The sequence below is a fragment of the Mixophyes fleayi genome, chromosome 3 (assembly GCF_038048845.1).
Source record: "Mixophyes fleayi isolate aMixFle1 chromosome 3, aMixFle1.hap1, whole genome shotgun sequence".
In the NCBI taxonomy this organism is placed as follows: domain Eukaryota; kingdom Metazoa; phylum Chordata; class Amphibia; order Anura; family Limnodynastidae; genus Mixophyes; species Mixophyes fleayi.
In genome coordinates this window covers 50363339-50378501 of record NC_134404.1, presented here as the reverse complement: position 1 = coordinate 50378501, position 15163 = coordinate 50363339, and the positions used below count along the sequence as shown (strand labels likewise).

Here is a 15163-nt window from a genome sequence, read left to right as displayed (position 1 = left end):
TCACATCTTTGGTCCAAATGCATCTATATACTAAATTTAAGTTTGCACTATCTTAAGATGCAACTTAAAATGCAGACTTGGAAACGCAGGTGTGAAGACGAATCTTTCTCATATGCAAATAGTATTTTTAATGTTCTAAATCGGGCTCTTGCTTGCAGAAATACATTGTGTGAATTGTTGGATTCATACACAGGAGCAGAGCCAGTGATGTCACTCATGTGGGAGGGGCTTTAGCTGTCTGTAATGAGTGGGGAGATGATACTTTAATTTTTAAAACAGTTGTAGTGGAATATCAGCGTAACAATGGACAATCCGTTTTACCTACATGGTTTATATCTGAAAATTTCAATTTTGGAGTATAACGGTCCCTTCAGCTTCTGTGCCTCGCAAGATCCTTGGGACGAGTATATTACAGGATGTTAGACCACTCTGCTGTTTTTCTAGGCTCTTTTCCGTTTTTCTTACTCTTTTATATAGTGTACTCAGTAATATGTAAATAATAATCCCAACATGACAGGTTCTCTTAAAATTCAGTGCACCAAAGTAGGGCACAAAGGTACAGGTGCAGGACATAGAATGAGGCGTAATGTCAAACTCTACAGGAACGGGATCTATGAATTCTAATTTTAAATGACATGAAGGTCAGCCATCGGAATAACAAAGCAGCGGGAAAAGACAGTAGAATGCTTGGTTGTATAAGAACATATATTAATAGCAGTAGGAGGGAGACCTCACCTTAATTATTGTTTGCATTTATGTAGACCCAATCTCAAAAAATATATTAATAAACTAAATTCAGAAAAGGGTTTTAGAAATATTGTATTGACCATAAATAGTACTGAAAAGGTTTTTCCACTCTGTATTAGTTTTTACCCTATGGATTTGCTTCTTTCACCTGACAATTGATAATTGTTATATTTAATTACATTTCCCTACAGTGAATGCAGCACAGTGTCAATAAGCTCTGAATACAGCTCTGCTCCCTGTAGACTTAGCATCAATTTCACTAGTCACGTCTCTAAGGGATGTTCCATGATTCCCTTCTGCACGGTAGTGGTTAATATGTGATACTTTCACAACCACAATGTTTAAAAAAACAAAAACAGGACACATTTGGCCCTGTCACTAATTTGCATTAGTCGTAATTAACCTGGTCAACTTTGCTCCAATCATGATGAGTTTTTATTGTGTCAATGACAAATCATTCTTTTTGATTGCTAAATATGCCCCTCTATGTCAGTACTATATCCACTGAATGCCCTAAATTTAGGCACTAAATTCCCCAGCCCTTTTCTCTTCTAAATTGTCCCTCTTTCGGGTCTGATGTATTGACCTGAATGGATAAACTGCTTTTCAGGGCATCTCTTTGGCTAACACCATCTGAAGATGGCATTGGCAGCTCTTACCTACAATAATGCCCAGACGGAGAGAGATCTTCTAATCCCTACCTGGCAGATTGAACGCTCCTCCCCTCCTTGCTGACATCAATCGCTAAGTGCACGTGCGTGGACAAGCCAGGACAGAACCCGAAAACCATCACATTAATGTAGAGTTTTCGCCAGGACAGCCTCTTATTTAAAGAGCTGTCCCAGTTCCTGCAAAGTGATACATAGCTCTGATAACAAGGAGCAAAGAGCAGCGAGTAGTAGGCACTATGGGAGAATTACACATTTTTTTAAATAGGCCCCGTAATCTACTCTTACCATTACCATCTACTCTTACTCTGACCCAATAATCCTTCGTGTGTATGTCACATTTACTTTTCTCTTATATACTGTCACGTTAAAAGGATTCTACAAGGGAAAAGAATTCTAGTCCATTGTTATTGTTGTTGTTGTTGTAATGCTTGTCTTTAAATGCATTGAGGGGCTCTGTGGTAGACTCTTCCTATGTCATTGTCAGAGATTATCACCAGCCTTAGTGGGGAGAGTCTTCACCTGAAACAACACTCCCATAATTAGGCATACCGTATATTAAAGGAATAACTTTTATTATGGGGTTATAGTACAAGAATGGGGTGGCATTCTGTCGGATATGGTAAGGGATTATATAAGCGCAATACCTTTGTATATAGATAATTTAACAGATTAGACAGATAGCAACAATTAAACTGAATCTTAATACCCTCCAAGAAGTGCTAATATCTTACATTTTAACAACCTGCTGAAAACTATTTTAAATTCTCATCTTTCTCCTAATTGTCTGTAACAAGCAATTCAAAGTTCATTCATCATTATGGGACCCAGGCTCTGTATTAATTTGGAATCACTAAACCCTTGGAGTTCTTTGGTAATATAACATTTTAAAGAGTGACAATATTAAAGGGTCCTCCTGACTTCTCAGTAGGGCGTATGTAACAGTACGATCCTTTCACATGGCCAGGACTTACTAGGGTTTGCATGTGGGTGTAAATTAACTGATCTGTTTGGCCAGACCCTGGGTGGACGGCCATCTGTATGCCTGTCCTCTTGAAAAGAATGGTTTGTCCTGTGGGCCAAGTCTTCACCTCTGGTTCTTCTATTTGGCACAGTAGGAACCTCCTTTCTTTGTGATTGCTGAATATGCCTTTTTTCTCTATCCATATAATCTATTGGTATGCCACCAGCTCTTAAATAATTCTGTAGATCTGCAGTTACGGTCTTCACCTATAGGCAGCTTCTATTTCTCATAGCACTAGATATGGTCATCGGTACTTAGTTGCCCCCAGGTCATCGTAATAGTATCAGTTTAATCCTGGTACATACAAGGAATAGAAGACTAAACCATGAGAATACTAAACATCCGACTAGAAACTGCAATACATACACATGTCAAGAAAACCAAGGTATAAACAAACAGAAGTCGGTGTGAGTAATAGACAGCCAGAAGTGTCACCATCTGAAGTCAGTGCAAGTGCCAGAAATCCTGCAACAAGTTGCAGTCAGTGAGAACAGCGTGCAACAATAACTGTGACGTCAGTGCAAATGGCAAACCAGAAAATGCTATAACAAACCGAGGTCAGAGCAAGTGGCATTCAAGAGTAAACGTTAACCAAGCAGAGGTTGGTGCAGGTGGCAGAGTTTTTGCAGGATCACGGCGGCTAATACACTCAGGAGAGAGAGTGAAATCCCAGGACTTTGAGTACACCAGAGAGAGGGTGTCAGTGCCTAAGCCAAGCAAGTGAAGCGTCATTACTGCAGAGGAGGGGTGAGTATCAAGAGCCACCCAAAGAGAGTGCCAGAGCTGTTTTAAAGAGTCTTGTGGTCCTGGATGTGGGAAATGTTTTACATGTCAGCATCCAAGTGATACTTAAGATTTATGAAGGAGGCGATAGAGGAGATCTATTCAGTGATCACAAATGAACAAGGACTATGCTGTAGGGAGCTATGGTATATGTGAACTGTACATATGTGCTTCAGGGAAACCAAGTAGACAGTCTAAACATGCTGGGATGCAGTGGAACTCCTGAGTTTGCCACTGTTTCTGTCCCGGCTTCTGTCCATAATCCTGACATCTACCATGTTCACTAAACTATCTTCTCAGCATCTCCCTAATAAATACCCTCTGCTCTTTAATATCACCAATTCCCACTCAGCTTTACCCCAGATATCCCCTTAAGGTCTCTGCCCCTTTTTACTGGCTGATTACTCTGACTCAGCTACATCCTCCTCTCGCCTAAGTAACTTTTGTTTTCTCTTACTAATACAATAAGACTTTGAGGAGACTGGATGACTCTGCGAGCTGCTGTTTCATCGCTTCTCTGCGTAGGCATGGTGGCAATGTTGCTCGCCCACATAATCGAGGTCTAAGTCTCTGCAAGCACAGTTTTCACTCATTTTATACTGTACACAGCTTCTAAAATACCAAACTTTAATCTATTTGTAGCCAATACAGTTATTTCCCCAGGGTGCTACACGCACCAATAAAGAATTAGTAACCTCAACCACTGAAAACACTTTTGAAAACTTATAAAATTACTTATATTAAAGTTAATTGTTGAATTTCCAAAACTCCACAGCTATGCACTGTCAAAACTATGATTTTGTTTTTCGTTACTGGACAGAAATAGTGAAATTTGCCAAATGTGGAAGTTTTTCTGACTTGTCTCCAAATGGAAGATGTAGGAATCTCGCTGTGATTACTAGGGTTGACGATAAGTGCCTTGGAATCAAGTCAAATTGGGCCGCGGCCTGTCCCATATAGAAGTAGTAGCATTCTGTTAGTGTTTAGTCGTTTTTTTTTATTATTAATAGACAACTCATTTAAGAGGAATTGTTTTTGACACATGAGAAATCTCGAGTCTCAATCACAATGGACACAGTTAATTTAATTTTAAAAAAAATATTTCAGAGTAATTAAAGTGGCTTTCTATTTTTAGACAATGGAACTTAATGCAATCTCCTCCTGTGTCCTAAATAGAGGTCTACTCCTGAAGCCCCTGTACCTGAAACTGGTACTCCAGACCTGCAGAGGCTCACTTTGCTGGAGAACTCGATCCATCTATTCCACTTCAGTACAGCTCTGTAACGTACTGAGCGGGTTGTAATACTCCATTGTGTGTTACACCATTGTGATTGGCTCCCAGCTTCTGGTAACCCCATACCTTCCAACTGTTCAAGTTGGTGAATCTGGTCAATGTTTGCACCACCAAATGCAATAGAAGCAGGTGTGGTCATACATCATGGGACATGGCCAAATTCCCAGGGGCGTGTCCAGCGTTTCCAACATGCTGAGGTGTACCAGTCCCCTCCCCCTTGAATGTCGCTTGCACTATTGCAAAGCAGCAGTGAAGGGCCCGATCGGGACAAAGCTGTTCCGATCAGGAGAACAGGACAGAGCCCTGAAATCAGGACTATCCCACCTAAATCTGGACAGTTGTGTTGTACGTAATCGGAGGGAAGTATGTTGAGGGTGGATTGTCCAAAAGTGAACAACCCCTGAAAGCTGCTTCATTACACCAACACTATATAGCTTTAATAAAACAGACCTTTCCTCTTTTCTTAGTTTTGTACAGTGTGGTTTTGGTTAAGAGATTGGACTCTAAAGGGGTATATTTACTAAACTGCGGGTTTGAAAAAGTGGAGATGTTGCCTATAGCAACCAATCAGATTCTAGCTGTCATTTTGTAGAATGCACCAAATAAATGAAAGCTAGAATCTAATTGGTTGCTATAGGCAACATCTCCACTTTTCCAAACCCGCAGTTTAGTAAATCTAGCCCTGAGTCTTTTGACAACCTAGGAATTCCCTTGCATGTGATTACACACCACCAGCAGGGTTTGGATCCATTCAGCAAGTCTGAGTACAATGATGACATAATGGGATAGATGAGTTATGGTAACACACAGTACCACAAAAAATATACACAATAACCTTCTATTACTGTGATAATAAAGCACAGCTATATGTGTGTCAGCGTTTATACATACGTGTTGAGATCTTCAGTCGCTTGGCATGTGCCCAGCTGCGTGGTTCTTTAATACATCTCCCGCTGGGGGCTTTTCTCGCTCCCACATAAAAGATTATGAATGCAAAAGTAAAAATAAAACAAACTGAATTTGGCCTTTTATCAGAGCCATCAATGTTACAATGCATTGAATTTGTCTTGCTGGTTTTCATTTTATAAACCCTTCAGCTGTTATAAAGCTGGTTACCATGGCATTCCTAACTTCGACTTTGACGACTGCACATTAAAATCATCTTGACCTTGCTTTAACCAAATTGCACGTTTTTTTGTTTCTTTAAAAAAGTATCTTCAGTTAAAAAATGTTTCCTTATGAATGATCTGTAATGACGTCAAGTAGCCGTCTCCTGGGGTACGCAGGCCAGACGATTCCATACTACTGAGGGCACAGAAAACATCCGGTGTGTAATGGAAAATCAGCTTTGGTCCATTCGTGAGCCTTGTTTTGCGTAAGTGCTCCTAAATTTTTTTTAACAATTCAGGAGTTTGGACTCCACTTCATATCGTGCACTATTGCCCCGAAATCTACATAACTGCTACTGATCTCTATATTCTGTGCCAGATTGAAAGTGCTTAGCACTCAGTACCGCTAAACACTCTGTCTAGTACCTTACCCATTTATATCTTACTTGGCAACTTTTGGTAGCATCATAGCCCTGGAGGGGGGACAAAATGACACGATTCCCAGCGCCATTGAGGTCGCGTTCCCGTCCACTTCACTAGAAAACAATCGGGATTCTACTGGACATTCCAGGAGAGTAGACAAGTATGATTTATATTGATATAATAATTTAGGCCCCAACACATTACACTAAGAATGCACATTTCAATGTAACTGAGCATCATGTGTGAAGGATCACAAACCTCTGCAGACAAAGGAAGGGATTGAAAATTACAGAACCTCTTAGTTCATTTTATTTTGGGCAGTGTAATTTGTAGACTTCTCCATGGCAGAATATGTGGCAGTGTTGGGCAACCTGACCCATTTCAAGGGCTGCGTGTGTGGCTCTCCAACTTTTATGGATGGCACATTACCCTTTGTTTCAGTAGTTAAAACAAAGAGGCCAAAATGATCTCAGCACCCACATCACTCATCTCAAAATGCCTCTCAGGCCCAATTGGTCCAAAATTCTCCCACATGCCCTCAGATCCCACATCTACTCCAAAACTCCCCCAATATGCCACTCAGTCCACCCCACTTGCCACCACTCAATGGGAGTACCATTGACCCCCCCACACACACTACTAATCTAGTAACCTAATTATACTAATTTAGGGGTTAATTTACATGAATTTTGTTTATGGCAGCCTGAAAATTGCCTACCTTAAATCCAGAGTCCACCACGGAAGGTGGGAGACCAACTGATGCAGACTACACTGCACTCCCTCCTCCTCTAATGTGCTGCGTGACCACCCTGCATTGGGCAGATGAGCTAACATGATGTGGAAGATGGCAGCTCTCGCTTAGTCTTATTCTCTTTTTTTACATAAATTACATAATAAATTAGACCAGGACATAGTGCTGAGGGCCGCAGGTGAAGACATTTAAATGGAATCTACAAATTCTGGAGTCCGAGAATGACGAACAACGATCCCGTGGTTTTCCGTTACAGTCTTGAGTACATGGATTATACATTGAGAAAGTGGTGTGCCCTACATAGGGGGCTCCTTTAGTTCTCTGGATGACCACCTTTTTCTGTCCGTCAATCTGACAGCATGTAGCTCGAAGTGGCTTTGATAGAGAAAACTCTGGTAGTTCCCCTGGAGTGAGTTAACTGGAATTTGGGGTGACGTAGTACAAATATTGTACTGTTGTTGCTACTTTTCGGCAGAAACATAAGGAAATCAGGATATCTCTTTCTCAACTTATTAACATGTTATGGGAGATATGCACTGGTCATCCCCAGCTCTTGTCTTGATCCCAGCAAACATATCTACAGTTGGTGTTGGGTCATATTACGTATTCCGCTTGTTAGTGTACTTCATCACCAGAACTCTTACACCTGGAAAAAGAAATGTTCAGCAAGTATGGAGGTGACTCCCTTTTATTTGCAGATCTTCCATGTGTCGAGAGACCGACCACAAGGAGCAAACACAGACTGTCTTCTGTGGCCTGGAAAAGATAGAGATAAACCCAATCTACAATCACTTTGGTCCACTCTGTCCAGAATAATAATGAGGAAGAAGAAGATCATTGAAAAAATGTATCAGGCTCATGCAGTGCCATGTCTGGGAGTCCTCTAGCTCTAGATAAAGTCACCCCTGCCGGTATCGGTAATGGTCACTTTAAAGTAATAACTCCCTGCAGGAGTTATGGCAGTAATGCTAATGAGCCACGGAGGCCTTCCGATGAGCTTTATTGACACTTTTCCTTGTTGTCATCCCTGGAAAAGTCACCACTTTCGGTACCTACGGGAGGGAATATTTACGGAACTCTAGGAGTCTCAGATATGGCTCATTTGTGTTTCTACTATTTAGGATAAGGTGGTGTTTATCTGCAAGATAAATATTTTGCGGAAGATCCTTACTTGCCTAATCTCCTGTAATGTGTTGGACTCTCCCTAAATTTCGGAAAGTGATCTCGAACTCTTAGGAGAATAGGCCACCCTCGCATTTCCCGTTTCCCTTTTTAGTAAAGGGGAAGATTTGTGTCATCATGACCCCTTCCCCACTGCGCAATGACGTGAATCCACACCAGACACGGGAAAGCATGTTTGATTGACCTCGCTTTGTGCACGGTGGAATTTTCATGCTGAAACAGGAATGGGCCTTCCCCAAACTGTTGCTGCATTTCTTTAGCAGGTCATTATATGCTGAGGCATTAAGATTTCCCCTCATTCGAACTAAGGGGCCCAGGTCAAACCAAGAAAAACAGCCCTAGATCATTATTCCTCCTCTACTAAACTTTACAATTGGCAGTACCCATTTGGGTAGGAAATGTTCTCCTGACATCCGCCAAACAGTCCATCAGACTGTCACATTCGTCACTCCAGAGAACGCGCGTCGACTGCTCCAAAGTCCAATGACGGTGTGCTTTACACCACACTAATCAATGTTTGCAATTGTGCATGGTAATTTGAGGCTTGTGTGCAGCCGGTTGGCCATGGAAACCCAACCCATGAAGCTCCCAATGAACAGTCCTTGTGTTGACATTGCTTCCATAGGCGGTTTGGAACTCAATAGTGAGTGTTGCAACTGAGAACAGAAGATTTTTACACGCTTTGTGCTTCAGCACTCAGCGGCCCCATTCTGTGAGTTTGTGCGGCCGACTGCTCTGCAACTGAGTTGCTCCTAGATGTTTCCACGTCACTATAGCAGGGCAACTTGAGTAGGGCAGAAATCTGATGAACTGACTTGTAGGAAAGGTGGCATCCTATGACACTGCTACATTAATAGTCACTGAGCTCTTCAGTGCGACCCATTCTACTGCTAATGTTTGACTATGGAGATTGCATGTCTGTATGCTTCATTTTATGCACCTGTTGGCAATGGGTGTGAATGAAATGGCCAAACACTCTAATTAGAAGTGGTATCCACATACTGTTGGCCAGGTAGTGTATATGCATGATAGAAATAACACCAAGCGAGGCCTGCATCACATTAGTGTGAGATCGGTCAGGAAATTCGGTCCCCTGAACTACCTACATAAATATACACCTGTATGTGAGTTTTACTTGGAACAAACCCGTTGCGAGCCTACTTGGCCACTCTCTCGGAATGTCCGCGAGACTCCCAAATTCAGGGTAGGTCTCCCAGACTCCGGGGAGAACAGGCAATTCTCACGCAAACCTGCCCGTCCGCACAACAAAAGGGCGCAATATGCCGCGCCACGCTGCCTTCCACCCTCCCATCACAATAGAAAACAGGGAACAATAGAAAATTGGCAACTATGGTACCGGGAGATGAGTAATTCAGTGTGACGTAATGTGTAATGTGTAGAAACCAGAAAACACCCCAGACTACTGAGAGATCATCTCTGTATTCCTGTTAAATCTTTTGCAGCAACTTCGCTCATCTCCACTTCAGACCGTGCTCAACATTTATAGTGTAATAAGCAGTAAAGTGTCACAATGCAGCTTTATAGGAATTTGTTAAGAATATACATTTGTGTTTTTGTTGTATAGCTTCTGTTGTTCTTGTGAATGTGAGAAGTTAATCAGGCCGATAAATAATATGCAGCTGCTGTGTTACAATGTTACTAACGGCTGTCTGTATAATCTAACGATTGGAGGAACAGCAGCAGAAGCATTCTTCAGAGCTTGACTCACAAAAACTGCTTTGTGTTGGTGTCATGTGTAGATGAATAAAAGCTTTGGTTTCATGGTGATTTTTTTATTTTCTGCTCTCTGGATTAACCATTTCTTCTCTAGTGATAATTCTGTTTTGGTTTTTTTAAGGGTCTAAATTAAAATACATGATTATATAACGTGAGAGGGCTTCTAACATTCACAATTGTAAATGCCATTCCCTTATTACGGCAGGAGTTAAGGTGTTAGTTATTGCAAGATTTATAAAGTTGATGACAAGCTATTGTCTCTGCTAGCAGTCATTTTTGGCTTTAAAATGGTTCTCTGTAATGTTATTTAGTTGGGTTACTGACAGGAAGTGATGGGCTATGACTGGCTATAGTGCTTCTTTGCCCTTGGATAAATTGGCCCCTAGATGTATTAAACATACTTACCTACTCTCTTGGAATGTCCCAAAAGAGCAGTCCTCCCTCCCGTATCCCACCCATTTCACTGTTGAAGTGGGGGCGGAGGCGGGGCTTGATGATACGATCGCTTCATTATAACCACATGATGCAGCGATTTTGGGCATTACAATGCAGGGGGCGGGGCTACAGCATCACGATCGCGGAACTGCGCCCTCTCCCGCACTTGCTACCAGTCCTCCCCTCCAGGTGTTATTCTCCATGTATTTTGCAAAACTCAGCCATAGCATTTACTCAAATACATTGGAATATACAGCAACCACCTTGACCCAAGCTTATTCTATCCTTTGTCTAGATCAGCTTTTTCCAAGGGATACATATTTTTTTAAAGAAATGTACATGTGGTCGGAATACTACTATAACACACAAAAAGCCTTGGGGGCTGTATCCATACCACGGCCACTAGCTGGAGTAGCACTGCTCCAAGTAATTTTATCTGCAGATGGCCCTGGGTCCCCAGCAGTTCTAGGCCTCAGGTAATGACCCCAAATCCGCCACTGACCGTAATTGACAAATGTGTATTGATTCTTCTTTTAACCCTTAGAGGAAATTGGTGCTATGTTATTTGTTGGTCTGTACTGGTTTTCTCTCCAGGCTGAATAGCGGTGCAAAAAAATTCTGTTCTCATCAAATGAATATAAGGGCCAAGCTCACGCTTCTCAAACTTTAATTAGCTTAATGCGATATTCATATATTAATGGCTATCACATCTGAAACAACTTCTTGAATTGATATTGAAGCATTCTAAGGGACCTATTCAATTACACCAAAAAACTTTTTAGCTCCACACTTTCCTGCACCTTATTGCGCTATTGCGACCAAAAAACGGACCTATAGTTTAATTATAGGGCGGGAAAACCCTACTCAACTCTTCGCGTGCATTATTTTTGCTTGCACGTCACGCGTTGTTATCATCTGAACCTGCTTGTCATGGGGTGAAAAGATTTATGGGCAATGGGATTAACTCCCTATGTTATAAATAAATATCTCCCATCTAGAACCTTTTATTAATGTGAATGGTAAATTCTTCTATTTTTGTAATCCAAAGTTTTTGGAATGGAATGGGAGAAGAGCAAAAAGCATAAAAACTAACACAACTGTATACAATGAGCTCCCGCCTCTGAACCACTGTAACCGGGCAGCTCAGCTACAGCTTGTGATTGGCTAGCGACTAAGGGAAGTCCTGGTCAATTCAGGTTACAGATATACACCAGCTGGCGCTCATACAGAGCGGTTGCGTCCACTTGTGTGTGTTTTTGTTCTCCTAAATATTGAAAATATAAAAGAATGCCCTATTAGATTATGATGAAGAACAAAGAGTAATGTTCTCTTATATTAAGTGGTTCCAGCCATTGAGTCCCCACTGCCCAAAATTGAAAGTGAATCTTTAGTTTTGCTCACCACTTTCACTTTCATTGAATTGAGGAATACTTTGGATGCTATAAGTGAACATTTGCTCTAAAAACTTGCTAGCAAAACTTATGAAAGCACCATTGGGTATGTTGGCTCGTGTAGAATTCTACAGATGTTAGAGAAGTGTATTTATTATAGAGAAAATGGAATGGTATGATCGTTAAATGTAATGAATTGCAGCTGGTTTAAAAGCTGATGGAACATTTAGGAGATAATCTAAACGTACCTAAAGGTCCGTTCAATTGCATTCCGTTTGGCTGTTACTTGTGTGGCCGCTAATGCTGGTCACACATTGCCAAAGCACTCACCATCACAATCACTTTAATCTATAGCCACACAAATAAGTGGCCAATTTGGATGAGATTGAGTGCTGTGTTTGGCCAGACCACTTCTGGATTCCAGTGGAGCCTATTTGAGCATTTGAAATATGGCCATCATCACCATCATCTATTTATTTATATAGCGCCACTTATTCCGCAGAGCTGCACAGAGAACTCATTCACATCAGTCCCTGCCCCATTGGAGCTTACAATCTAAATTCCCTAATATACACACACAGACCGAGATACTAAGGGCAATTTAATAGCAGCCAATTAACCTACCAGTATGTTTTTGAAGTGTGGGAGGAAACCCACGCAGACACGGGGAGAACATACAAACTCCACACAGATAAGGCCATAGTCAAGAATCAAACTCATGACCCCAGTGCTGTGAGGTGGAAGTGATAACCACTAAGCCATCGTGGCCACTTACATAGGTCGATAGTGGTCATCTACAGACCACATTTACAAAAGATGCAAAAGCACAGTTGTTGAAAGCTACAAATCTGTTATCTAATACAATGAGCATCAGAGATAGTGGTTGAGATCAAAACATTTATGCCTGCAACCCAATATAAAGGGTTCTCATTTTTTTTTCTACCTACGCTCACATATATACTTCAAACATCACTAAAATGCAGTTAAAATCATGTACACTCACCTCTCAAATAATGAGCCTGATATGCGATTTTTTTTCAAGACTTTCAAGAATAAAGTTTCATCAACATCATCATCAACATTTATTTCTATAGCGCCAGCAAATTCTGTAGCGCTTTACAATTGGGGGTCATCAGATAGGTATGCTGCCCGGCTAATATATAGGGAGAAGTAAAAAGAAAAAAAAAACCTTTTTGCCAATAAAAACACCCATTCTAGCATCTTCTTTTCACCCTTTGATAAATATGCCCCTCTTTCTGCGGGTAGGGTGCGTCTTTCCAACACTGTAAATGCTAGCACCTAACCTGCCGACACCAAAATGTCAGCAGGCTAAATGTGTGACAACCATGCTGCAGCCTGGACAGCTGTTGTAGATAGAAGTGTCTTTACTGGATTTGATCATTTGCATGCTATCATTGTAAATGAGTGCACCTTGGCAGCGCCCCACTAACTCTGCTACAGAGCACTGATTTGCCTACATGAGGACAACAGTTCCTGCTACTAGTTCACATTCTGCACAAGGAAACCAGGATTTCTACTTTAACCCTTGATGTCAGAACAGAGGTAATGCCAGTGACGTGGTTATCTAAATCCTGGCGTGTCTATTTCTAGGCAGAAATTGTGATGTAACTGGGATTTCAGGCTAATGAGATGCTGCTGCTGGAACGTCAGTTCGTTTTCTCAGAAGGAGGATGTCCATAAGAGATCTTACATTCCCTGGGTTGAATGCAGTAAGAACTTGGGTGTTTAGTACTGTTCCAAAACAGAGTTCTCTTAGTATAGAATCCTCTTCATTTCCTATCCTGTTACAGATGTGCTTCAAGGGAAGTACAGCTTTCATCAACATATATAATCCCACTCAAGGTTAAACACCGCCTACTCAGTTTTGTGTTGGTTTTGGCTTGCATTTAATTCAGCACATTACAGAGCATGCATGGGTTGCTTGTAGTTATAATGTGGAGTTATGGTAGCACTACCATAGAGCAGAAAATATCATTTCTATGCTAATTTTTCTCATATATTTTTTTCTATGTTCTTTTTAAGGTGCATTTGACTAGGGGCAGCACACCTTTCTGTATCCAGCCTTCATCACCTGCTTGTCTGGCTGTCCCTAGCTTTGAAACAAGCCCGATCAGATCACTAAACTGAGAGCAGCATAAAGTATTTCAGGATATGATTGATTTGCTGGAAGGCGGAGATCTGTTCACTTTGTGTTAGTGAGAACAGCAGGGACTGGGGCACTGCCATGATGTAAGCAGGGTAATGGGGCCAAGCGGGAAGCCCCAGACTAAGTCTTAGATAGCAGAGGGAACAGGGTTCCCTTACAGCACAGAGTAGTGATATGAGGCTCCTGTCACACTGAAGTGGGAAGATTGTGGTGTTCTCTTTCTGAAACAATGCTTTAAATCCAGCTTGTTTTCATGTATGTCCATTGCTAATTATAATTTCTAAGGAAATATATATCTTCTAGTTGCTGATATTGAGTTATCAACATTTGGATAGGCGGCATCGAGATAGGGGGCGTCGCCATGACATGACAAGTCTCGGTCAGGATGGGGACGGGGCAGTGTGCCTAGCGCATTTTAAGCCATTCAGAGCAACTGAACAGACCATATCTGCTTATTTCCCACTGATTGGGACGGTTGGAAGGTATACTGTTGCATTGTTTCTCTACTGCATTCTGGGTAAAAATAAAGGGTAACCACTGATCTGGACATTTCAGCCGACATGTATCAATTGAGTTTGTGAAGATTGAAGTCTGGGCTCTGCCTTACCTTCCATATTAATTACACTTAAACAGACAGCAAAGTGTTTTGCTTTGTTGCAACAATGTTGGAGCTACAGAGAAGCTGATAAGTTGAAAAGTTATTTTTAAACCATATGCAGCAATTTCTGCCTGTTCTGTTACATTCAGAGGGTATTGTTCCCACTCGCCCTGTTGTAGAGGTGCCAGCCCTGTGCGAACTAGCCTGAAGGCTGGTTGTCACTGTGTTATAGTGAGCGCCAGGCCCAGCTGACTATTTGTAGGGGTCACATTGCACGTTTTAAAAAAAATCAAATAAAAATGTATATTTCTTTCTTTATTTGTTTATTTAATGTAATAGTTAAGGCAGGATCAGAGCTGGGTTCACTGACCTCAGACCTCAATCCAAAAGACTATTTAAGCTACATTTGCTCCAGTAGCTGTTCTCATGCAGCCACCATGCAAAGAAAGCCAGAGATTCAAAAACAAGTTTCTGGTTGTTATTATTATTATTATTATTATTATTATTATTATTATCATTTATTTGTTAGGCGCCACAAGGTATCCGCAGCGCCGCACACAGTACTAACAGTAGACTATACAGGGTGAAACCATACAGAACAATGAACAAAAAGTACCAATACTTCAGAAACTCCGGCTAGTCATATGCAGTAATGACGGAGCGGAAGAACAGGTATGGAGACAGGAGGGGAGGGGGCCCTGCTCATACAAGGGAGGGTAAACAGACCAGGCACAAGAGGAGCCAGTTGAGGCAAGAGGAGAGAAGGGAGGACGAGCTAAAGGGAGGAGATGGGGGTTAAGTAGATGGTTGGTAGGCTTTGAGGAAGAGGTGAGTTTTGAGTGCACGTTTGAAAG

General features: G+C 41.6%; 1 protein-coding gene across 3 annotated transcripts in view; it reads left to right on the top strand.

Annotated features, from left to right (window-relative positions):
• The window catches only part of MBOAT2 (membrane bound glycerophospholipid O-acyltransferase 2), a 182248-nt gene that overhangs the window by 99054 nt on the left and 68031 nt on the right, over positions 1 to 15163 (top strand). The window contains exon 1 of one of the 3 annotated variants that reach the window (XM_075201471.1): positions 10313 to 10629. The exons of 1 other annotated variant lie outside the window; for it this stretch is intronic. In XM_075201471.1, coding sequence (XP_075057572.1) covers positions 10355 to 10629 — 275 coding nt within the window. In that variant the 5' untranslated portion in view covers positions 10313 to 10354. Of the gene's footprint in view, positions 1 to 10312; positions 10630 to 13078; positions 13108 to 15163 lie in introns of those variants that run through there. One more of the 3 variants, XM_075201472.1, reaches the window with a different exon arrangement.